The 26,620-nt window shown below is 42.3% G+C and overlaps 1 protein-coding gene across 3 annotated transcripts in view; it reads right to left on the bottom strand.

Moving 5' to 3' along the window:
* Positions 1–26,620, bottom strand: part of RPGRIP1L (RPGRIP1 like) — a 478,852-nt gene that overhangs the window by 102,867 nt on the left and 349,365 nt on the right. For all 3 annotated transcript variants that reach the window (XM_082269857.1, XM_082269856.1, XM_082269855.1), the window contains exons 19-20: positions 21,113–21,193; positions 8,261–8,320 (exon numbers count right to left, since the gene is read on the bottom strand). In XM_082269857.1, the coding sequence (XP_082125983.1) occupies positions 8,261–8,320; positions 21,113–21,193 (141 nt within the window). The remainder of the gene's footprint in view (positions 1–8,260; positions 8,321–21,112; positions 21,194–26,620) is intronic.

A 26,620-nucleotide genomic window follows, 5' to 3' on the forward strand; every position in this document is an offset into this window, starting at 1 on the left:
GTTCATGGCTGTTCAAACTGTCAGGTCACCTGTGGCCAGGTGACAACTGCACCCTGTTGGAGGCAGGGGCGCAGCGCAAGGTAGTGAACCCTATAGCAGACTGCTGCGGATGGACCGGAACGTGAACCCAAGATTCCCCAGGGCGCGGAGTCTAAGACCCAGCAGGTGTTCACCAGTGCCTCTAGTGGTGAGGATGGACTTCGCTGCAACTGGGCCCAGGTCGCGGCCCCTGGGGTCCCCCAGGTCACGCTCCGTAGGGAGTGAAGGGAAGCAGCCACTCAGGACACACAGAATGGTGATGGGTAAGCCGAGGTCGGGGTAACAGGCAGACAAGGGTAGTCAAGGTACAGGCCAAAGGTCAGGGTAACAGGCAAGCAGGAATAGTCAGAGGCAAGCCAAAGTCGGTACACAGAGGAGTAGTTACAAGCACACGGCAAACAGGAAACAGGAAACTAATACTGTTGAACAGCAAGGCAGGCCTGCAGTGCGCTGGTTAATATAGGCTTCCTGTGATGACCTGGGAGGGGCAGGAACAGAAAGTAGAGATGATAAAAGCAGCCAGAAGGAAGGGTCTGGCCCTTAATGCAGACATGAGGAACAGGTAAGCCACCAGACATTATTGCATATCCATGACATCAGGACACTGATAAAGCTTAGCCCAGGTAAAGCTTTACCTATGAACTGTCAACTTCAATAAATTTCTTAAATATACCCAAAGTGTGAAAACTTTTGAACTGAGCATGCCTACATATCCATCCAAAAGTATCAATAATTATGTAGGAATTTTACATACTTACAGTATCTTCTACGTATATGCAGAATATATTCATGGCTCTATAAAATAAAGAGCAGAATAAATGGCTCATTATATTCCTTTTACATTGAGCCACAAAAGGTTATGAAGGTTTGTGTATGTTCTAAGCTTAGCTTTTAACCATTCCCTAATCTAACCAAAACTTTAAAGCCAGGATCACATGGGCATTCTTAAGCATACAGCCATGTGAGGGCCATGTTTTGCTTGCATGAGATGCACAGGGGTACACAGCTCCTGCTTCCAATCTGACATCCATGTGTGGGAGTGCAGGTGCTTGACCCTGAATTTACGCTATCTGTGTACAGTGACATGCACATGCACCAACACAGATGTCAAATTGTCCGTGCAGTCACTGCATCCCAGCTAAAATGAATGAGACTACCTTTACGTGAATCCATGAAACACCTGTGCATCCCATTCAGGCAAAACACGGCCCTCACAGAGGTGTACATTGAGTACGCCCATGTAAACGAGGCCTACAAAGAAGTAAAAAAAAAAGAAAAGTTGGTATACTTTACTATTGCAGTACATTGGAATACCATGGATAGAATCAAACCATACCTAACTGCAGTTATACATTTATATTGAGCATCTCAACTCTTTGAACATAGATAAAACATACATTGATTAGTGTCCTAATATACTGTATAAGAACAATACAAAGTAAGTGTTAAAGTATGCTAAGCAGTGGCGGCCCGTCCATACAGGGCACAGGGACGCCGCCCCCTTAATCCATGCGCCCGCCCTTATCTACATGCAGGGCACCAGACGCATGGATTCCAATGGGTCTTTTTTTTTTTTCAGAAGCACATGATTAGAGCCGGAGGCTCTAATTGGCTTCAAAAAGGGTGGGCTCGGGGCGCAGAGCACTGCGCACAAAGCCCACCCAGTTGTGTGGCATTAGAAAATTAATATTCGCTAATATCTTCCTGTTTCTCCTCCCGTTCAATCAGGAAGTGGGCACTGAGTCCCGATTGGCCGGGAGTTTTAAGACCCAATTGGCCGTGAGTCCTAACTCCTGATTGGCCTGGAGGAGAATAAACTGCTGAGACTCCGGAAGAGACGCAGGGGTGAAGACACCACCTGCATGGGGTAAGTGCAGGGGCTGGCAGGGGGCCTGACAGGCGATCGATCAAGCAATGGAGGGGTTAAGTGGTTGGCTGGCTGGGGGGGCTGTGGGCCACCCCCCCAAGTAAATTATGTACCAGTCACCACTGATGCTAAGACCATTTTAACCTTATTAACCGCTTACTGCCCGCCCACAGTTAAATGACAGCGGAGCGGTGCAGCTATTGTTCTGGGACGCCATCATATGACGGCGTACCAGAACGGCCTCTCTTGCGCGCCCGCACAGTGCAGCAATCGTAGCCGTGCCATGTTGCTAGAACACGGCGCGACCCCGATCTTGGTAAAGAGCCAATGACATGGCTCTTTACCCATGTGATTGGCTGTCCAATCACAGCCGGTCACATGTAAATGAGGTAAATTAAAAAAAGTGCGCTGGATAAAATAAAGTTAAGCTGCAACCTTAGATCCAAAATAAGGAACAAATGTGATAAAAGTGAAAAAGCAGGTGCGCTAAACTTATATGTACTCTTGATCAAGCAAATGACAAAAATACAGAAACACAAAAATAATACTAAAAGGTCCATTACTAATAGTAACATAGACCGTATGTGAGAATCACAACAATTGGCTATCTAGTACAGCCTGTGCAAACCAACAAAGGAAGACTGGTGACTAAACAGCTGGTAACACAAAATGCGTGCAAAAAAGATGCATAAGGAAGCAAAACACAAAATTGACCAGTGAAATAATGGTGACAAAACTAATCAAAAAATATATATAGGTATAAATGTATACACATAAATACAACTGTGTAAAGTGCAAAGTGCAAAGTCCGTGATGTAACAAAACACATTCAATGTGGCTCCAAGTGAAAAAATCCACAGCAACTGGATGTGCAGTTGATCCCACCATCGTTAATGGACTGGCTCCCTTACCAGAGTGAGAAAGTAATAGGGCGTGTGTGTACTCAGATCCAGGATGGAATTTTCATGCTCAGATGAGGGGAGGGGAAGTGAAGAAATCTTCTCTCCTGAACAGGAGAGAGTAAGAAAGCCTCTTACCAGATGGATGAATGTAAGGGCTGATACGTGAGCTCCACTATAGATTAAATATCTTCCTCTTCTCCTGGCATTTAACTGGATCAGGACCCCTCTGGTTATTTATTGATACATATCCTCACGGTGGACCTTCTTTGTCTCAGTTCTCAGAAAACATAGACCTGATGGGTCTTTGAACAACCATTATCTTTGACGTGCTGGATTTGACCTGTTTGTCTACCACCCTTCTGGAAGGCAGAGTCTCAAATCAGGAGCCAGTGGTATCTCTTTTCCTTCTCCAGTGTTTTTGAAGTGCCGTTTATCGGCTCTCCTCGCCTCACACTGTCAGAGTGTGTGGCGAGGAGAGCCGATCAGTGGCTCTTCCTCAAAGGGGAGACTAGGACAGGTAATCAGGGCCCATAAATGCCACCTCATCAGTGCCCATCAGTGCCGCCTCCTCAGCGCACATCAGTGAAGGAGAAAAATAACGTATTTTCATAATTTACTCACAGAAGATAAGAAAAACTTTTTTTTTTCCAAAATTTTCTGTCTTTTTTCTTTTTTTTGTAAGAAATAAAAAACCCAGCAGTGATTAAATACCACCAAAAGAAAGCTCTATTTCTGTGAAAAAAATGATAAGAATTTTTATATGGGTACAGTGTAGCGTGATCGCGCAATTGTCATTCAAAATGTGACAGCGCTGAAAGCTGAAAATTGGCCTGGGCAGGAAGGGGGTGAATGTGCACTGTATTGAAGTGGTTAAAAGCAGTCAAGGTGGCAATAAAGGTTCAAGAAATAGTAATAAAATACACTTAATGCATCACATACTGTAAATGTAACACATCTCAGTCCAGGAGGTAGATGCTGCCCCTAAAAGAGGCCTTTACAAAGGTGGCCCTTACCCTGTGGAGAGAAAAGCAACTGCATTTTTTGGGTGGGTGTTGTGATTTTGAGATAGGAATACTTACTATTTACTACTTGAGAAAGAAATACTTACTATTTACTACTTAGCATGCAACTCTCGGGCCTCTTTTACACTAGGTGTATCAATGCATACCCCAATGCGAGGGCCAAGTTTAACCACACAGGGATGCAGAGGTCTTCTGTGCATCCTTGTGCAGGCAGTACCAATGATATACTGTATATTGGGATGCATCGGCTGCACAGATATAACTGCTGCTTCTAATTTGACATTCATTCAGGTGCATGGCCACAGTCACACCCGGTCTTTGTTAACCACATCCATACCGGCGCATAGTAATATGACGTCGGCAGGATGGCTTTACCGTTCCGGGCGGCCGTCATATGACGTCCGCCCGCTCTAGCTGCTACTGCGCGCCCCCGGGGGCGCGCAGCGCGGCGATCGGGGGTGAGGCTCGTCCCTCGGACATAGCCCATCCCTGATCAAGGTAAACAGCCAATAGAAATTGGCTGTTTACCATGTGATCGGCTGTGTCAGTCACAGCCGATCACATGAGCGGCTCCTGCACGAGCCGCTCGTTCTCTCTGCAATGCGCGCCCCCGGGGGCGCGCAGAGCAGCGATCGGGGACGAGGCTCGTCCCTCGGACAGAGTCAATCCCCGATCTAGGTAAAGAGCCAATGAAATTGGCTCTTTACCACGTGACCGGCTGTGTCCAATCACAGCCGGTCACAAATGTCAACAGAGAACACGGTAACTAGCTGTCACCGTGTTCTCCTCCTTACACACTGATCCTGTGTGAGGAAGAATGTGGTAACAGCTAGTTACCAATTACAGTGCACACCTAAACACACTGATTGCCCCCCCCCCCCCCCAATAAAGAGCACCTGTCACTAGCCCATCAAAGTACCCGAGTACCTGTCACCAGCCCATCAGGTACTCTGATGACAGGTACTCGGGTACTCTGATGACAGGTACTTGGGTACTCTGATGACAGGTACTCGGGTACTCTGATGACAGGTACTCGGATACTCTGATGACAGGTACTCGGGTACTCTGATGACGGATACGCAGGTACTCTGATGACAGGTACTCGGGTACTCTGATGACAGGTACTCGGGTACTCTGATGACAGGTACGCAGGTACTCTGATGACAGGTACTCGGATACTCTGATGACAGGTACTCGGGTACTCTGATGACAGGTACTCGGGTACTCTGATGACAGGTACTCAGGTACTCTGATGACGGATACTCGGGTATTCTGATGACAGGTACTCGAATACTTTGATTACCTGTCAACGGAGTACCCATCATCAGAGTACCTGAGTACCTGTCACCTACCCATCAGAGTACCCGAGTACCTTCCACCTGCTCATCAGAGTACCCGAGTACTTGCCATCAGTACCCATCACTACTCATCAGTACTCATCAGTACCTATCACGTATCAGTACTGATCATCAGTACCCATCAGTACAGTATCACCTATCAGTATCAGTACTACTCATCAGTACCTATCACCTGCCTGTCACTTGCCCATCAGAGTACCCGAGTACCTGTCACCTGCCTATCGGAGTACCCGAGTACCTGCCACCTGCTCATCAGTACCAGAGTACCTGTCACCTGCCCAACAAAGTACCCGAGTACCGGTCACCCTTCATACAGCCACCATGTCCAAGTCCAAAAAGGTTTATATACGTCCTCCGTTTAAACCTAAATACCGGTGTTATGGCAGCAGATAGCTGCCATAACCCTGGTATTTTTTTAAACGGTGGACGGTTGGCTTTCCGATAAGGGTGGTCCCAGCGGCGGATTCGCCATGGGATCACCCTTCCGGGATGGCGGAAGAGGTGCCCCCCCCCCCCTCCCGCCGCGTCCGGTCCTTTTCCCCGCTTACCGGACCCGCCGGCAGCGGGGAAAACGATCCGGTCCCGGATCCTCACAGACAGGATGTAGAGTGAGGGCAAGCTTGCCCTCACTTGACTCTATGGTCTTGGAGGACCGGAGCTACGGAAAATGTTGTTGCCTAGCAACCGGTTTAAATGTCCTTTTTTTTTTTTTTTCATTTTATATAATAATTTTTTTTTTTTTTTTTTCTATCTTTTAGTGTACTTGTGAGATCTGAGGACTTTTTGACCCCAGATCTCACAAAAAGAGGTCCTGTCATGCCTTTTTCTATTACTAGTAATGTTTACATTTCTTGTAATAGAAATAAAAATGATCCATTTTTTTTTTTTTTGTTAAACGGTGTAAAAATAAAAAATAATAAATAAAATAAATAGTAAAAAAAAAAAAAAAAAAAAAATTAAAGCGCCCTGTCCCCTTTAGCTCGCGCGCAGAAGCGACGCATATGGAAACCCCGCCCACATATGTAAACGGTGTTCAAACCACACATGTAAGGTATCGCCGCGATCGTTAGAGCAAGGGGAATAATTTGAGCCCTAGACCTCCTCTGTAACTCAAAGATGGCAACCTGTAGAAATTTTTAAATTGTCGCCTATGGGGATTTTTAAGTACCAAAGTTTGTCGCCATTCCGTGAGCGTGCACAATTTTGAAACATGACATGTTGGGTATCTATTTACTCGGCGTAACATTATCTTTCACATTATGGAAAAAAATTGGGCTAACTTTACTGGTTTCTTATTTTTTAATTAAAAAAAGTGAATTTTTTCCAAAAAAATTGCGTTTGGAAGACCGCTGCGCAAATACGGTGTGATAAAAAATATTGCAATAATCTCCACTTTAATCTCTAGGGTCTCTGCTAAAAAAAAATATATAATGTTTGGGGGTTCTAAGCAATTTTCTAGCAAAACAACTGATTTTAGCTTGTAAACACCAAATGTCAAAAATAGGCCTAGGCAAGTGGCTAGGATGCATGATGATGCGCCTTGGATGTTAGGCCCCTCTATATGGCTAGGCTGTGAAAAAGTCTCACACATGTGGTATTGCCATACTCAGGAGGAGTGGCAGAATGTATTTTGGGGTGTCATTTTTGCTGTGTACATGCTATGTGTTAGGAATATCCTATAAATTGACAACTTTGTGTAAAAAAAAAAAGTTTTTATTTTTTTCCCACATTTTCCAAAAACTTGTGGAAAAAAATGACATGTTCAAAGGACCCATAATGCCTCATAGAATATACGTTGGAGTGTTTGCTTTCCAAAATGGGGTCATTTTGTGGACTTTTCCATTGTATTGGTGCTCTAGGGCCTTGAAAAGTGTGATAGGTAGTAAGAAAGTTTTATGTGTATTTATGCTCCTAAAACGCCTTATGGTGCTACTTGGACGTGGAGTCTCTTTTTGTGGCCAGGCTGTGTAAAAGGCTCACACATGTGGTATCACCATACTCAGAAGGAGTAACAGAATGAATTTTGGGGTGTCATTTTTGCTGTGTACATGCTATGTGTTAGAAATAGCTTATAAATTGACAACGTTTTGGGAAAAAAAAGAAAAAAATTTTTTTTCTTCATTTTCCCAAGAATTGTGGGAAAAAATTATAACTTCAAAAAACTCACCATGCCTCTTACTAAATACCTTGGACTGTCTACTTTACAAAAAGGGGTCATTTGGGGGGTATTTGTACTGTTCTGACATTTCAGGGCCTCAAGAAAGGAGATAGGCAGTCAGTACATCTGGTGTGATCAATTTTCAGTAATTGGTACCATCGCTTCTAGACTCAATAACTTTCACACAGACTAAATAATATACACTAATTTGGGTTAATTTTACCAGAGATATGTAGCAGTATAAATTTTGGCCCAAATGTATGAAGAAAAATTAATTTTTTGCAAAATTGTATAATAGAAACTAAAAAAAAGTGTTTTTTTTTTCAAAATTTTTGCTCTTTTTTTGCTTATATCACGAAGAAAAAAAAACCCAGTTGTGATCAAATACCACCAAAAGAAAGCTCTATTTGTGTGAAAAAAAATGATAAAAATTTTGTTTGGTTACAGTGTAGCATGACTGAGCAATTGTCATTCAAAATGTGAGAGTGCTGAAAGCTGAAAATTGGTCTGGGAAGGAAGGGGGTCTAACTGCTCTGTATGGAAGTGGTTAAGGCCGATGCACCCGCCTAGTTGTCAAAGTGGGAGCAGCACCTGTGTCCATACACCAACTGCATCCCATCACGCTGATGAATCAGGCATAATTATCACATCAGAAAATGTCACATGAGATGCCACTGTTAGCATGTAAAAGGAGCTACTAGCTAATCGGAATATAACCTAATAAGTGTGGAAACCTTTCTTTCCCTCTATATTTGCATTAGGATCAACCAGTTATGGCAAAATCACACGTGAAATTCTCTGTTATTTTGAGCCAGTCTTTGTGCAGCAGCTTTAGCAATACACATTTTACACAAAACAAAAAGCACGAAAAGCATAGAACTTTGCACAAAAACCTAGTGTTTAATACAACCCACCTTAGAGATATTTAACACAGGACTGTCCACAATTTTATCAGCTGTCTGGTTCACCGGATTCTGGAGAAAAAATATGAATGACATACATTAAGGGAACTTTGTGGAATTGACACAAAATTCATTCTTTGCTGCTAGTTAGGAATAGTAAGTCACATTTACCTGAAATTATTTTGTATTTTTGATGCCTTTTCACTACCTATCTAAGAGATTTTCCTAGTTGAAATAAACAAATGTAGAAGGTACCTGCAGGTAACGGCAAATGTGTCACCCTAATCCTATCACTATGGTGTCAAGCAATGTGTAAGGACTGGACACGTGCCTAAAAGTGTGAAAGGTTGTGAAAAACACCTCTGTTTTGATTAACATTATCCAATAATAAAAGTGCATTGGGTTCTGGAATAGGTGTGATTTATTGTCAAAAAGATGTTAAAAGAATAGTTGCTCCAGTTTGACATCATTGACCTCTTTCACACCTCTTGAAAACCATTTGTCCCCCTGTCCAAAAATCTGCACTGCCCTATCCTCAGAAGACTCTCTTTCCACTTTATATGTGTAGGAAAACTACAGAATCCTGACTTACAGAGGTTACCCTCCTATGCTGGGACATGCGTTTTTTTGAGCAGTTTATTTGTCCCCCAATGTACAGGTTTTTTAATTCATCGCTAAAATGGTTTTTCACTTGTAATTAAGTGTTAGGTCATTGAGATGTGCAAGCTTCTGTTTCATTATGTTGCTAATGTCTTTATGATACTCCAGGCATATAAAAGATAACTAGATTATGATGTGTGTTCTGCTTGTCCCCTCTATTGGAACAGTCTGGTGTTTTGTTCTTGTTCTTAATTTTTTTCTGCATAAACAACCATACCAAAACAGAGGTGGGGGCCTTGACACATCCGTGGGTGCAGCTGCACTTTTGAGTGCAATTGCTATGCACAGTATATTTGCCTTTAATAAATCAACCTTAATGTGTTAAAACAAGTAGGAATTAAAAACATAGTTAAAATTAAAACATTAACAATGCCTGGACCAACATAGGTGGTTGCCTTGGGTCACAGGGATGCTAGCAACAGCACATAGCCATCCAGCAACATATAGCCACTTATAAATCATGTTGGTGATTGTCATTAAAATATTCTCATATATAATACAAGGTTCCAGAAAGCAGCCCCACCTACCAGAGGAATCCAGCTGGGTTCTCACTGATAATGATGTTGTACATTTTGGACATATTTAGTGGCAGATAAGTGTACCGTGTACATACAGCTCGCTCACTCTGAGTTAGTACACCTATTAGAAATGTCTCAGCTGATCCTTAAAATGGAACTATAGTTGTTTAAACCCTTCCCACTAGCAAGTCCTGTAAATGATCCTAAGCATGATGCCCCACCCTAAAGCAGAACCCATACTGGCCAGTGGCCACTAAGGCCCCTTTCACATGGGCTTTCCAATCAGGTCCGCCTGTCAGTTTTTTCCATGCAGCCCTATGGAGCAGCGGATGTCAGCGGTGACATCTCTGCTGACACCCGCTGCTATCCGATCCTGTCCATGAAATCCAGATGGATGGAAACCCTATTTCAACAGGTGGTCTGTTTTCATCCGATCTCCCATAGAGGAGAGTGGGGCTCTGACAGCTCCGTCTTTGCAACGTAAACAGAGACGAAGCTGTCATCCCCGCTGAGCAAAACGGAAATCCCGTGTGAAAGGATCCTTATTCTTTGAGTTGTTCTTTGAGTTGGATATAGGGATTAGGAAATAAAAATATGGTTCCCAACCATTCAATCACTATGTCATTGTAATCACTAAATTCTATATAGCAGTATATAGCAGTATGAAAAGCCAATTCTTAAACTAAACTCCAGGCAAACAGATAAATACACATAAGAAATATACAGGAGCAGTTTATTCACTGAAGCATTTTTTTGCTCACCATTTCTGAGATTTTTACACAACTCTACTACACAGTGAAACCCTCTCTGGCAGGGCAGGGGACTTGATTTGTATTTGTAGCAGTTAAATAATTGTATGTCTTGTTTATCTTCCAGCCTGTAACTGGACAATGATGAGAAAAACTGCAGACCAATGATGTCATCTCTCTACCAATCAGCATGTCCCTTATTGGCAAACCCTTTCCCAGTCTGAGCTCTGGTATATTGGGGATTGCAAGAGGCTGATACCAGCTAAAATTCAGGCACTTACACCATTTTAACTAAAAACTTATACATGTGTTAATAAATACAAAGGTGCAGTAATATGTGTGTTTTCTACAGTGCCTTGAGAAAGTATTCATACCCCGTGAAATTTTCTTCATTTTGTCATGTTACTACCAATAAAAAAAAAATGTATTTTATTTGCATTTTATGTGATAAACCAATACAAAGTGGCACATAATTGTGAAGTAAAAGGGGGGGGGGGGGGGGGGCATGGCTTCTTCATGGCGCTGGCTAGACATGCTTGATCAGATCTCCGTCTAAGCACTGGCATCTATTCCTCTGAATATGCCTTCTAAAAGCCTCCGGATCGCCCTCGGCTCCGGGTAAGAGACCAGGGAGGGGATCAGCTCCTAAAAAAATCAGGGTCTGGCACTATAAAACGTTTCCTTGCCACGGACTATAACAGCACTGCCACGCTGAGTGGGCAGGCCGGAGCCACGAGGTCGAGTAGGTCTCCATCCATGCACGGGGCCTTCCCCCGCAGGAGTTCACCGACATCCTACTCCTGCTCTGACATGATGGGGGACCCTGTGTCTCCCTCAGGCTCTGACATGCCCTCCCGCCTGCATAGCTTGAAAAACGAGCTTGCAGGCATGTTCCGCAGTATGGAAAAATCCATCAAGAAGAAGATCAATGCAGTGAGGGTGGACATGTCACACCTGCTTACCAGAGTGGAGGAGACAGATAAACGCCAGGATGCACACGAGGGGGCCATTAAAGAACTGCAAGACAGAGTTATACCACTAGCCATAGCCCACCGTTCTGCTCTTTATAAACCTGAATATCTAGAGAACAGAAATCACAGGAATAATGTACGCATCCGTGGGCTACCTGAAGCGACCAAAGACTGTGACCTTGAAGACACATTCAGGGCTGTGATGGTATTCACCATCACTGGAGGTGAGGAGCAGATACTTAATGGTTTGAATTGCTTCAGATGGGATAGTAATATTTGTCAACCATATCTTCATATAGAAATATGAAGATTTAATACCACCTTACACAGTGTATTCCATATGCTTGTCTGTGAGACAGACACACAGACTGTCACTGGCAGACTTCCCTATTGTTTGTGTATTGGGAGGGAATGTGGATTGTGCCAGTCTCATTGTTAAATGTTAATGACCTCACATTGTTCTGTCTGCCTTAAGATAAGCTTATTATGGGATGTATATGTGGATTGGCTGCTAAGGGGGAGGGGTATTGTCCCACAGTGTATATCTTTGTGTACACTGTATGGGAGTGTAAAACTCTGTTTTCATTGGATTGTGAATGTCAGGGCCTGTTTTCAACAAGGTCCACCTGGACGGTAACCTTGTGGGGAAAACTGTATAAAAGTATGTTTATTGTTCAATAAAGTTGAGTTATACTTCACCCTCAATCTAGAGTCCTGTCTCTCATTGGGGGAATATGCTACAAGGGATTGCTATGTCCTTCATACTCCCTTGGATAATCAATAAGCTCTTGTAAGAGCTAGTGTAAGAGCTTGTTCCTGTTTCTGCTGCACTCTCTGGGGAAAGAGAGGTTCACCCACGGGAACCTGGAGCCTTGTTGTAGGTCCAGGGTGGGTAGGAGACGGTGAGACCCTAACCAAGCTGCCGCGGTTTGTGGGGTCTGAAGTGGTTATGGTGTCTGGTGGAGTGCTTGGTGCCCTGGGGAAGCACTAGGAGCATCCGTCAATGCAGGTACCCGGTCGGGGTGCGGGTTATCCGTTACAAGGGGTATCTTAAATTCGATTTTAGGAGGGTCTGCCACAGATACCCTGCAATTTGATCATGTTTACAGGGCTTTGCGCCCTTTGCAACCTTTCCTCAGATCTGCCCAGGGATGTCATATGTCACTTCCACTATTTTTGAGGACAAGAATGCCATCAAGATCAAACTCCACGGAACTCAAAATGTAGACTTTGATAGTGTGACCCTCAATATTTTCCCCAATCTATCCAAAGACACCTTGGAATGCGGCCGAGCCCTCAAACCTCTCCTAGAGCAACTAAGAGAAGAAGAAGCTACATATAGATGGGGGTTTCCTTTCTGTGTTATTGCAAACAGGAATGGTCACTCTATGTTGTGGTTCTCTGAAGATCTCCCAGCCTTCTACCACAAAATTGGGATACAACCGCCGGAATTACCAGGATGGCAAGACGCTTTCTGTGTCTCCGGATTCCCAATGGCGCAAAACTCCCCCCAAGAAGAGCCGCACCGCAACCCCGGGTCCTTCCAGAAGAATAGGTGAGGCATTGGCCATTTTTTCCTTCTTTTTTCCACAAGATTCAAGTTATTTCCAGCTTGCTTTTTCTTCTTTTTTGTGTGCAAGTTACCTCCCTTTCTAGTAAGGATGCTTTGAGATTTCGCTAGATCAAGTTTTGAACAGTAATTTTTTGATCCTCAGTACTCATACGTCAAGAAGCCACAATAGGCTTTCATCGCTTTGATCTATGTTTGGTACAAAACTGACTTTTCCCTCTTCAGAGGTTTAAATCTTTGATTTACTGTATATTACCGATGCCAGTTGTTTATTGTTGGAGTGTCACCGACCCGCCACCAAATGTGCCTTTTAAGGGGTCCATTTGCCCCCTTCCTTTCGGGGATGAGGGGACCGAGTGGCGCTTTCAATTGTCTGGCGGAGCTGTATCAGCGATCCAGACTAACTGCTGGTTCTCCTCTGCCCTTTGGGGGATCACCGCATTTCTATGCGTGATTTCACTTTGTTACCCATTCGTTTTGATATGCATTTATGTCTTTCGATTATGTATGCTTCTCTTCCTCTCTTCTCCCGTCTCTTTCTCTTATTTATCTCTCATTCTCCTCTTTCTGCCCCCTTTACTTGCTGGACTAGGTGGATGTATTGTTCTGCTGACATAATGGCTACCCTAACAGTTTTTTCTTATAATGTTGGAGGCTTGAATTCTGCCGGAAACGTCATCAAGTAATTTGAGAATTACTGAGAATTTGAGAATTAAAATATGCTTCCTGCTCCATTGCCTTCCTGCAGGAAAACCCATCAAACACATTCCACCTCTGTATGGCTCACCTCACCTCATTACCCACAGTGGTACTATAGCCTATCCGACACTAACAAGGCTAAACAAGTGGCCATTGGATTCAGCAAGAATGTATCTTTCCAGCATACAGATATAGTGGCAGATGATCATGGTCATTATCTGTTCCTTGGGGGTTTTAGTGGTAATACCCAATGCACTTTAGTGAACATGTATAGCCCCAATTATAACCAACCAACTTTTATGTCCCAAATCTGAATAAAGTTAGCTGACTTTGGCAAAGGGGTAATAATCCTAGCAGGTGATATCAACATGCCATTAGATTCCATTCTAGACAACTCACAGGCCCGTTCTACTATCTCCTTCAAGCGATTGTTCTCAGTTAGGAAAAAGCTTCATGACTTACAGTTGATGGATGCTTGCCAATGTAGCACTACCCTCGTGAGGGTTTCTGGTTGATGGGTGTTCCTCAGCACTCCTATGACCCTGTGTACCATCCAGCCCACCTGATACTCTAGGTTCTGACATTGCGTATATACCTTTAAGAACACACTGACACCATATAAATTAGTTTTGACCTTTTACTTCGTGAATAAACTGATATAGTTATGTCAGTCACTCGAATTCCACCCAAACCAACGGGCTTCAGCAAGATTGACGCAAAATAACCAGAACAATGAATTGCAATATCAAAGGACAATGTTAGAACAACTCTCTATGATAATAAAGCAATATTCAGATTAAAGGAGAACTCTGAACTATTGTTGTACTGCTAATATCCTAACAGCAATACTGCAATTAAATGGAACGTGTCCCCTTTAAGAGGTAGTATATATCCACTCCCCTCTCTTAGCAAGGCCTTGCTATATCTTCACCGGCAGTTGGAGCTCTTAAAACACTTTCCAAGGTGATTATAAAATATTAGGAGAATCAAATGTTAATTTGTAATCCCATGGAAAGTGATGTATATTGCGGTGTCTGCAGTCAGTGTGTAGATGAAAAGGTTATACTTGCGATCAGAACCCGGCATAGGCACCCTTTCTCCTGGATGTCCGGGCCCTATAAGATAGGCGATGTGCTCTCCCACTCTCCGGCATTTGGGAACGAGTGGTGTTCTGCCTTCTCAGGCTGTGCGGCTGGCCTTCACAGTACAGTGATCAGCATCCGTTCTGCTGAGGATGAGTTCCGGAAACAGGTCAGGCCTTGTGCACTAGGCTGCAGTCAGTCCTTCAACACGACAGGCTGATGTGCACCAACTGAGTCCTGGAAACAAGAGTTTGGTGTTGCCCCAGGAGGTCGGGGACAGACCACTGCCAACGTATCTATCTTTCCCACCAATGAGGGGTCAAAGGCTATCTTAATTAGTATGTATCCATCAAACGGGAATTTTTGAGTGCTGATGCCCCAAATCTCCAACTCTTCTAGCTTGCACAAGGGGATGTGTTTCAAGTATTTGTCATATAAATCTCGATATAATAGTGTTACTTAAGCTCCTGTATTGAGTAAAGCTTTAGTGTAGATCCCCTCCAATTGAAGCGAGACTATAGGAGAGGGTCCCACCAGGCTCTTCGGCACGTCCCTAGCCCGTGCGCCCGTAGATTGAGCCGTCACTAATTTCCTTTGTGGCAATGTGGTTCGTTCCACCACTTGTCTTTGCACGCTTCTCTGTTGTGACTCCATAGCCCTAGCCCTAAGTAGTCTCATCTGTGATTATAGGGTCCTCTGTTCCTTCTGTTTAGGGGAGAGTGCATTGACCCCCTGAGTCTCGCCCCCCAACCCGGGCGACTCATTTTTAGATATAGGCGGAGAGTCAGGAGGACGAGCAGAGGGCCTCTCTCTCCGCCTTTTCTCATATATTTTCTGAGCGTTGGAGCTCTGTTTGGTCTTGGGACGTGCAATTGGCTCCTTCACTGAGGTCCCTGGAAGTTTCCCTCCTTCTTTGGAAAGAGTAGCTTCTGTAAGGCTATCAACACAATCTCCAGGGCTTGAGGAACCTCCCAGTCTTCGAGGGCCTGCAGGTCCTGCTCCATGCAGGTCTCATACTCTTCCTCCCCTTTTGGCACTGGCTATTCCCCCGAAAAGAGCCTCAGCTGTCGGTAACCAGCCCCAGAATGGATAACATTGGTCTGGCTACATTTAGTCATGAAATTCCCCAGACCGGTGAAGAACTCTTCGCCCAGAGTAACTGAGGTTGTAGACATGGGTATTTCATTGGCTGGGATGGTGTGACTTGGGCGTTCTTGACTTCAAGACTCTCTTATGACCCTGGACTTCTTCAGCTCAGCTAATTGTTGTTGAAGATCTTCCAGGTCACTCAGAGGAATCCGCCGAGCTCTCTCTCGAAAGGGCTTATCTTTGCTCAACTGAATCCGGTGTTGAGCACTCTTTGCACAGCCCACGTCAAAGTCATTTTTCGAGAACATCTTATTCCATCTGGCCAACTGATCCCTGATCTGCTCCCCCCACCTGAAAGGTACGGCAGGGCGTCGGACTCCAGAATCTTCACTCTGGCCTTCTTCCCCATTCTTCTGGACCAAGTCCTCTAACGTCACCGGGGTGGCAACTCCCTACGCTCTCTTTCAAAAATCCATTTTGTCCGAAGCCGTTTTCAACCCACCCTATTTTTATCTACGGATGCCGAAAAAGCTTTTGATTGGGTGGATTGGGACTACCTCCTGACAACACTCCGACATTTCGGAGTTGGACAAAAAATGCACAATCGCATCTCATCCCTCTACTCGAATCCCACGGCAATTTGCATTAATGGCCTGCTGAGCAACTCTTTCCCTACATAATGGCACTAGACGTATGTCCTTTCTTCCCATTACGGTTTGCCACAGCACTTGAACCCTTCCTTGCTTCCATTAGAAATAACAATGACATACAGGGTGTAACAATAGGCTCCGCAACTAATAAATATGCCGCTTACGATGATATCTTGTTTTTCATTCAGCGCCCACGTATCTCTCTGCCGAACTTACTAGAGGCCTTTCAAACATTCCAAACACTTTCCAATTTTAAAATAAATCTCACGAAATCTGAAATTTTAAATTCTAACATTCCACCCACAGAAGCCAATCTGTTCAAACCCCTCATGCCCTTTTCATGGAGATTTAAAAATCTAAAATACAGGTATTTACCTCACACCCCATCTTCCATCTCTTTTTAAGCACAATTACATCCAAATGCTAAATAACATTAAATCTGACCGAAGATGGTCCACCCTCTCTTGGCTAGGTAAAATTAACATTATAAAAATAAAAATATACTATTTGTTTTTCAAATGCTATTTTTGGGTTTGCCTATTGGCTTCTTTTCCATATTACAGACCATGATCTCTCGCTACGTTTGGAGGGATGGACACCCCCCGAATTTCTAGATCTACTCTATTCCGATCTAAATGTTCTGGGGGTCTGGCTCTTCCCGACATTAAAACATATTATCACGCTATATGTTTGTACCGTCTTGCTGATTGGAAATATGCCGGTAAAACTAAGATATGGGTGCAGCTGGAATCAAGTTTAAGTGAAGTGGATCTTGCTACCGTCCTATGGATACCATGCTCATCAAGATCTCTCGCTCCGTCTACTTCACCTTTAACCATCTCCTTGTTGGATATATGGGACTCGCTGCACAAAAAATTTTCTTGGTCTTATAATTCTCCATTAATGCCCCTCCTAAACCACAACTTTTTTCTGCCTGACTCGCTGGATAAAGGATTCAAATCGTGGTCTGCTGAGGGTCCCTTGTTACTCCTCCATGTCACACAGTCAAATTCCCACTTAAACTTCTAATGGGAACTGAACCGACCACGTTTATGGACAAATGAAGATATAACCAGCTTCTTCAATTCCTTCACTCACTGCCTCACCCATTGAGGAACCTGAAAGATCTGAACTTTATTGAAGCAATATTCCAGCACAAGACCCCTCCATCTCACTGTGTGTCACAGTTCTACAAGGCTCTCATTTCACTTTGGGGTCCCCCCTATCCAGATTATCTTGATAAATGGCACTCTGAGCTTCACTTACATTTGCCGGATAAGCAGAAGGAAAATTTTTACTTCTTTCTCATTCTTCCTCAATCTCACCAAAAATGGCAGAAACAAACTACAAACTTCTGGTCAGGTGGCATTACACCCCCCTCAAACTACACAAAATGTTCCCCTCCAGATCACCATTACATTGGAGGAACTGTGGGAGCACTGCATCTCACTCCCATATTTAGTGGGAATGTCCACTGATTCAACCCTACTGGACTGAGGTTATCCGCTGCATAAAACCATATAACTAAACTCTCCATCCCGCTAAACCCCTGGACGGTTTTATTGCTTTGTACTTAAGAACCAGTTGGCCTCTATAAGTGATCCCTTACACCGCATTTACTAAACACGAGGAAAGCCCTCATTCCGTATGTGGGGCCAGCCCAAAATCCCTACACTAAGAAAATGGCTTCATGAAGTAGATGAAGTCTGTCTTTTAGAGGAACTTTCTTACATATCTAAGGGTAATGTCACAAGACACGCTAACATATGGGCCAGCTGGTTCAAATTTAAAAACTCTAACAGTTACAGGGAAATAATGTTCAATTGAGTCATTATTTTATCACGATTTTTAGTGTCCTAATGGATTGTCTATCAAAGTTAAATGGATTTTGGTGTTTAGTCTTTTCTAGAAGGCTGCCCCACTGACCTCCAGCAAATTCACCCATCTTCTCTTTTAATTCTCCCTAATTTCCTATCTCTTCCCTTCTTCTGCCTATGTCTTTCTCCTATCCACTCTACTCTCTCTACAGATCCTTTTATTTCATGCCCTAACGCTACATCATGATTTTCATATTATCCTCCCGGACCTGGGTCCAGGTACTTGATTTCGTTGATGCATTCTACTGTTAGATACCCATAGTGGTTCCCTGGCAAATGTTCTTCATTCGATACCGCCCATGGTATTGAAATTGTTTATTTGTTTTTGTGTTTTCTCTGTATGCCACAATTTTTCTTGAATAAACAATTTAACAAAAAAAAATTGTGAAGTAAAAGGAAAATGATAAATTGTTTTCAAAATGTTTTACAAATAAATATGTTTAAGGCTACATTCACACCTGAGCGTAGCGTTTTCACGCGTTTTTTACCGCGATTTTTACAGGCGTTTTTACAGGCGTTTTTTGTGCAGGCCTTTTTAGATTGAATAGAAACCAATGGAAAACGCCTGTAATCTGCCCAAAAAGAAGCTCATGTACTTTTTTGAGCGTTGGGCGTTTTGCTTATAGCGTCAAAACGCTCAGATGTGAACAGGGGCCATTGAAATGAATAGGATTTGTCTTGTTGGGCGTTTTGAGAGCTGATCCTAGAGCAGAAAAACTCCCCAAAAACGCCCAAAAATGCCTACATGTGAACGGAGCCTTAAGTGTGGCGTGAATTTGTATTAAGCCTCGCTGAGTCAACCACTTTTCGCTGAAATTATGTAATAGACCAACACAAAGTGACACATAATTGTGAAGTTATGATAAATGGATTTCAGAATTTTTTTACAAATAAATATCTGAAAAGTGTGGCGTGTATTATTCAGCCCCCTTTACTCTCATACCCCTAGCTAAAATGCGGAGCCAATTACCTTCCCTTTGTCACCCAATTAGTAAATAGAGTCCACCTGTGTGTAATTTAATTGCAGTATAAATACAACTGTTCTGTGAAGCCCTGAGAAGATTGTTAGAGAACCTTAGTGAACAAGCAGCATCATAAAGGCCACGGAACACATCAGTCAGGTCAGGATTAGAGTTGAGAATTGAGTATGGCACAACTGCAAACCTTAGGTGGCCATCCATCTACAGTAAATTGACAGGCTGGGCAAGGAGAGCATTATTTAGAGAAGCAGCTAAGAAGAGGCCCATGGTAACTCTGGAGGAACTGCAGAGATCCACAGCTCAGTGGGTGGAATCTGTCCATAGGACAACTATTAGTCGTGCACTCCACAAATCTAGTCTTTATTAGAGAGTGGCAAGAAGAAAGCCATTGTTAAAAGAAAGCCATAATAAGTCCTGTTTGCAGTTTGCGAGAAGCCATGTGGGGAACACAGGAAATAGGTGCTCTGGTCAAATGAGACCAAAATCAAACTTTTTGGCCTAAAAGCAAAACGTTATGTGTGGCGGAAAACTAACACTGCACATCACCCTGAACACAACCATCCACACCGTGTAACATGGCGGTGGGCGCAACATGTTGTGGGGATGTTTTTCTTCAGCAGGGACGGGGAAGCTGGTAAGAGTTGATGGGAAGACTTGAGACTGGGGCGGAGGTTCATCTACCGGCAGGATAATGATCCTAAACATACAACCAGAGCTACAATAGAATGGATTAGATCAAAGCCTATTCATGTGTTAGAATAGCCCAGTCAAAGTCCAGACCTAAATCCAATTGAGAATCTGTGGCAAGACTTGAAAATTGCTGTTCACAGACAAATCAGACAAAGCTTGAGCTATTTTGCAAAGAAGAATGGGCAAACATTTCACTTGCTAGAAGTGCAAAGCCGGTAGAGGCATACCCAAAAAGACTTGCAGCTGTAATTTCAGCAAAAAGTGGTTCTACATAGTATTGACTTAGTGGGGCTAAATACAAATTCATGCCACACTTTTCACATAATTATTTGTAAAAAAAATTGAAAACAATTTATCATTTTTCTTTTACTTCACAATTATGTGCCACTTTGTGTTGATCTATCACATAAAATGCAAATAAAATACATTTACGTTTTTGGTTGTAACATGACAAAAGTTGGAAAATTTAAAGGGGTACGAATACTTTTTCAAGTCACTGTATCTACTTTGAGCTCAACTTCAAAACTCTTTACGTTTAATTGCTATGGTACAACAAAACATACTTTGAAAGGAGTTCCCAATGCAGTAATAGCGGAAGGTTGCACTCTGTTAATGATAATTTTACAAAGCCAGTTGAAAACAATCACCTTGCTTTACTATTAATCCATCTACATCTTTTTTTTTTTTTTTTTTAAATAAACCAATCTAACTAATATACAGTACATAATCTGACTCGTATATTGTATATTAGGAGGCCCTGGTGGGCAGGTCTGTTCATTGTATATAAAGTACATATCACCTAGGCTTTTCACCTACATATAGTGGAGGGTCTTCAACTTGATTTGTCTATGAAGGAAACAAATTTTGTTGTTTTCTCAGATCTCAAGTTCTGGACTTTTGCAGTCCATAGACTTTGTAGACTTTGGGGTGAAATAAAACCCCCAAGTCTTACCTATTAATCAGACCTAATTTATTGTCCTCAATGTTTTGATGGAAAGATGCTGGTAGCAGCTTAAAGAGACAGAAACATATTACTGAAATAAAGTAGCTTGTAGAACAGCTTTTGTTAGCAAGCACTGACTGGTTTAGCAAGCACTGACTAGTTTAGCAAACACTGCTTCATTATGCAGCTGTTTATAGATTACATAGATGGATTCATTCACAGAATGAATATACTGTATATGCACAAGGTTCATTTTTAATAGGAATTTAACTAAGAACCAATAATGTTTTTGGATTGTTGGTGGCTCCTTGTGCAAAACCAAGCAAACACAGGGAAAAAAATACAAGTATAGAAAGTATTTTAAACTGTAAATGTATAGTACTTACTAAATGTTCTGTATTGGAAACAAAAAAGGAGACCTTTTTGTCTGCTGTGGGTTTTCGTACCCTTGGATTTGGCACAGGCATCTGAAAAAAAAGGTAGTACAGAGTTTATTACTGTCTCTTTATAGTTGATCTGCATTAGGGGAGTAACAACTAAATCAATTGCAGACAACATGTGCCATTTAGGAGACTAAAATAAGCACTTTTCACAAAAGAAAAAAAAAAAACATTTGCAAGCAGTAGGGAGCATTCCTATTCTATCTTGCAGAACATTAAAGCTGAGTGGCACTTTCATTTTCACTTTGGGTATTTTGCGTACTGCATGTATATACCTACCTCAGCACACCCATTTCCTTTTATCATGCCTCCAGTATCCATAGCAGCAGTGAGAAATCCAGTGCACTGAGCTATCATATACGCTGATCAACCATAACATTATGACCACTCTCCATAACCTGTCGATTCAGAGACTCCACTATACCTCTGAAGGTATGCTGTGATATCTGGAAACAAGCCATCAGTAGTAGATCCTTTAAGTTCTGTAAGTTGTGAGTTAGCGATCCTTGGATCAGACTTGTTTTTCCAGAACATCCCACAGATGCTTGATTTGATTGAGATCTGGAGAATTTGGGGGTCAAGCCAACACCTCAAACTCATTGTTCTGTTCCTCAAACCATTCCTGAATTCATCAGACCAAGCCACCTTCATCCATTGCTCCATGGTTCAGTTCTGATGCTCATGTGTCTATTGTGGGCAATTTTAGATGTGGGTATGGGTTAGCATGGAAACTCTGACCAGTATGCAGCTGCACAGCCCCATATGCAACAAACTGTGATTCTGACACCTTTCTAATGGAACCAGCATTAACCTTTACAGCAATCTGAGCTACAGAAGCTCTTCTATTGAATCCGGCTACATGGGCCAGCCTATATTCCCATGTGCATCAATGAGCTTAGGTTGCCCGTGACCCGGTCAATGTTTTTTTTTTTTGGGCAACTTTTGGTAGGCTCTGACTACCGCAGACCAGGAACATCCCAGAAGAACTGCAGTTTTAGAGATACTCTGACCCAGTCGTGTAGCCATTACAATTTCACCCTCGTCACAGTTGCAATAATCATTACGACTAATTACAACTGATTAACCACTTGCAGATTGCCCGTCCGCAATGTACTGCGGATGGGTGGCCAGTACAGGCACAGCGACACACCTGTATGTCGCTGGGCTCTTCCAGATACAGGATGCAAGCCCCCACGCACCAACTCCTGACGTGATTGTACACAGCGGGAGTTTGTCAGCAGGTCCCGCCCAAACATTTATGGCTGGGACCTGCTGATCAGCTGTGTCCAATCACAGCCCAGAGCCTTGTGTTAACAATCAACATAGGGCTCTGTAGAGACAGAACAATATGTCTGCAAAGCAGGGGGAAGAAACAGAGATATTTAGTAAAAAGCAGCACACATTACACAAATTAAAACTTATTAGGCACACATTTCATCCCTTAGCTTAGATACCTTAGATTAGCCAATATGTTAACCCTTTCCAAGTCAGTGTCATTAGTGCAGTAACCTTCCGGGTCTGAGGTGGTTAACTTCAAGGACAACATGCTCACCTGCTGCCAAATTTATCTATTAGGGTTTATACATCCACCTTCTTGTCTGCTTGCTACAGCTGAATATATAGGGTATAAATTTTGCTCAGTGGGTGGCCCTGTCAGCCGCCTCCTGTCTGACATCACAATTTTTTCATTTTTCTAGAGCAGGCTAAAAAATGAAAATGTAGGTGTGAAGAAATGCTGTAAAGTAAGAATGCTGTCAAAAAATATATTTTATTTGTTTATTATCAATTTACAAAATGAAAATAATTGGGCAAACAATACAAATTTAAATCAAATCAATATTTGGTGTGCCTACCCTTTGGCTTCAAACCAGCATCAATTATTATACTTGCACACTTTGTACACTTGCACAAAGTCAGGGATTTTGTAGGATTTAAGTCAGATGTATGGTTAACCAATTATACTAAGCAGGTGCTAATGATCATCAATTTCATATGTAGGTTGAAACACAGTCATTAACTAAAACAGAAAAAACTGTGCAAGAGGCTTAAAGGAACAGCCAAAACTCTGCTACTAAGGTGAGGTTGTGGAAGACAGTTTTATGTCACAGGTCCATGGCAAGACACAAGGTAATTACACTGCATGAGGAAGTTCTCCCTCAGGCAGAGATTTCAAAACAAACAAGATTTACCAATCAAGCTCTTTTGAAGAAGCACGTAGAAATGAGCAACGTTGAGGACCATAGACGCAGTGGTTGGCCAAGAAAACAATGCATCAGAAGAAAGACACATCATGCTTACTTCCCTTTGACATCGTAAGATATCCAGCAGTGTCATCAGCACAGAACTGATGGAAACCAGTGGGACCCAGGTAAGCCCATCTTTTGTCTGGAGAAGTCTGTCCAGGAATGTTCTTCATGGAAGAATTGTGACCAAAAAGCCACACTTCCGATGTGGAAACAAGGCTCAGTGACTCAATGATGCACAAATATATAGGAACTGCAGTGCAGAAAAATTGTGAAATAAAGTAATGGTTTGGTCCCCACAGAGCCCTGATGTCAACATCATCAAGTCTCAGCGATTACATAAAGAGACAGAAGGATTTGCGGCAGTCTACATCCACAGATGATCTGTGGTTAGTTCCCAAAGTCATGCCGAGTTCCTTCAAAATATGTGTGCAAGTGTACCTAGACGAATTATGCTGTTTTGAAGGCAAAGGGTAGTCACATCAAATATTGATTTGATTTGGAATTCTCTTCTGTTCATTTACTTTCCATTTTGATAATTGATAAACATACTATTAACACTTTTTCTTTCTGAAAGAATTCTTAATTTACAGCATTTTTCTACAGTATTATACAGCAGATAAAATAAGTATTGAACACGTCACCATTTTTCTAGGTAAATATATTTCTAAAGGTGCTATTGACATATAATTTTCACCACGTAAGTAACAACCCATGCAATCCATACATACAAAGAAACCAAAAAAAATAAGTTCAGAAATTAAGTTATGTGTAATAAAATGGAATGACAGGGAAAAAGTATTGAACATGCGAACTGAAATGTTTTTAATACTTTGAACAAAATCCTTTGTTGGTAATGACACTTTTAAGATGCCTCTTGTATGGAGAAACTAGTCGCATGCATTGCTCAGGTGTGATTTTGGCCCATTCTTCCATACAAACCTTCAAATCTTGATCATTTTGTGGGCCTCTTCTATGAACTCTGATCTTTAGTTCTTTCTATAGATTTTCTATTGGATTCAAGTCAGGTGATTGGCTGGGCCATTCTAGCAGCTTTATTTTCTTTCTTTGAAACCAATTGAGAGCTTCCTTGGCTTTGTGTATGGGATCATTGTCTTGCTGAAATGTCTACCCTCAGTCATTTCATCTTCATCATCCTAGTAGATGGCAGCAGATTTTTATCAATAATGTCTTGGTACATTTTTCCATTCATTCTTCCTTCAATGATATGAAGTTTGCCAGTACTGTATGCTGAAAAACCGCTCCACACCATGATGTTCCCACCTCCAAACTTCACTGTTGGTATTTCAGTTTTGGTCTCATCTGACCAGATTAAATGATCCCAGTATTTTACAGGATTGTCTAAATATTGTGCAGCAAACTTTAAACAAGCTTTAACATGCTTTTTCTTCAGCAATGGAGTCTTGCGTGGTGAGCGTGCATACAGGCCATGGTGATTGAGTGCATTACTTATTGTTTTCTTTGTTGTCCTTGGCGCTTGGACAACTCTTCTCATAATTTTTTTCCACGTCTGGATTATGGCTGCCCCAACAGTGCTCACTGGAGCATTCAGAAGTTTAGAAATCCTTCTGTAACCAATGCCATCAGTATGTTTTGCAACAACAAGGTTTTTGAGAGGGCTCTTTGCTTTTACCCTTAATGAGATGTTTCTTGTGTGACACCTTGGTAATGATACACCTTTTTATAGACCATCAGTTGGGACTGAACCAGCTGCTATTAATTTGCACTGAAAAGAAGCAGGATTGTTTTCAAATTACGGATAGATTTTAACTGGTGTCATGGCTTTCCATGCCTTTTTGCACCTCTCTTTCTTCATGTGTTCAATACTTGTTCCCAATGTCATTCTATTTTATTACACATAACTTAATTTCTGAACGTATTTGTTTTGGTTTCTTTCTATTTAAAGATTGCATGGATTGTTACAGACATGTGGTGAAAATTTCATGTCAATGTGTGCCAAAATGAGGACGTGTACAATACATATTTTACCTGCTGTGTATATGTATATGAGTATATATATATATATATATATATATATATATATACATACACACATACATACATACATACACACACACTTATATATACACACACATATAAACAGTGGGGAAAATAATTATTTGATACCCTGCAGATTTTGTAAGTTTGTCCAAAATGAAGGGTCTAAAATATTTATCATATATATATATATTTTACATGATAGAGACAGAATAACAACCAAAAACCCCAAAAAAACACATGATACAAATGCTATAAATTAAGTTGCAGCTCAATAAGTAAAATTAGTATTGGCATTAGTGTTGGCAAGCACAGGTAAAACGTTTCTTGTAGTTGATAACCAAGTTTGCACACATTTCAGGAGGGATTTTGGTCCACTCTTCTTTACACATGTTCTCTAAATCCTTAAGGCTGTCGTTTGGCAACTCGAAGTTTCACCTCCCTCCATACATTTTCTATAGGATTAAGGTCTGGAGACTAGCTAGGCCACTCCATGACCTTAATGTTCTTCTTCTTGAGCCACTCCTTTGTTGCCTTGGCAGTATGTTTTGGGGCATTGTCATACTGGAGGACCCATCCACGACCCATCTTCAGTGTTCTGGCTGAGAGAAGAAGGTTCTCATCCAAGAGTTTACAAAACATGGCCCCGTACATTGCTCCTCAATGCGGCAAAGTCGACCTGTACCTTTAGCAGGTAAACCTGACTGTCGGGATGGTGGTCTTAGGGTCATAGTCAGCATTTTTCTTTCTCCAAACATGGTGTAGTAGAAATTTTATTAATATTTGTGTGGACATTTTTCAGGACATGTTTTAGTTAAATTGCCATTAAGTCTCCCAGTGTCAGTTGACCAATATTTGCTATGTACAGGGAATATGGCTTTAACTAGCATTGAGGAAAGACCTGTCATTGTGGAAACCTTCCATTAAATGGGGACTGCATACCACTCGTCTGATCTCCCGAACGGCGGGCGCTCTGAGCGGCTAGCAAATGAGCGAACACCGGTCCGGATGCATGGCAGTGCGATGCGAAGTTCGCCGTGCAAATGTATATCAGTCAGCCGGGGCCCCGGTATTCACTGGTGAAGATGCTTTTGTGAGGTGGAATTATTATCGTTTTCATAAGTATCTGCGCTGTAGCTGGAATAATGGCTGGTAGCTTTTTGTTATGCTTGATTCGCATGATCGAAATACT

Source organism: Pelophylax lessonae, assembly GCF_965119305.1.
Source record: "Pelophylax lessonae genome assembly, chromosome: 10".
NCBI lineage: Eukaryota > Metazoa > Chordata > Amphibia > Anura > Ranidae > Pelophylax > Pelophylax lessonae.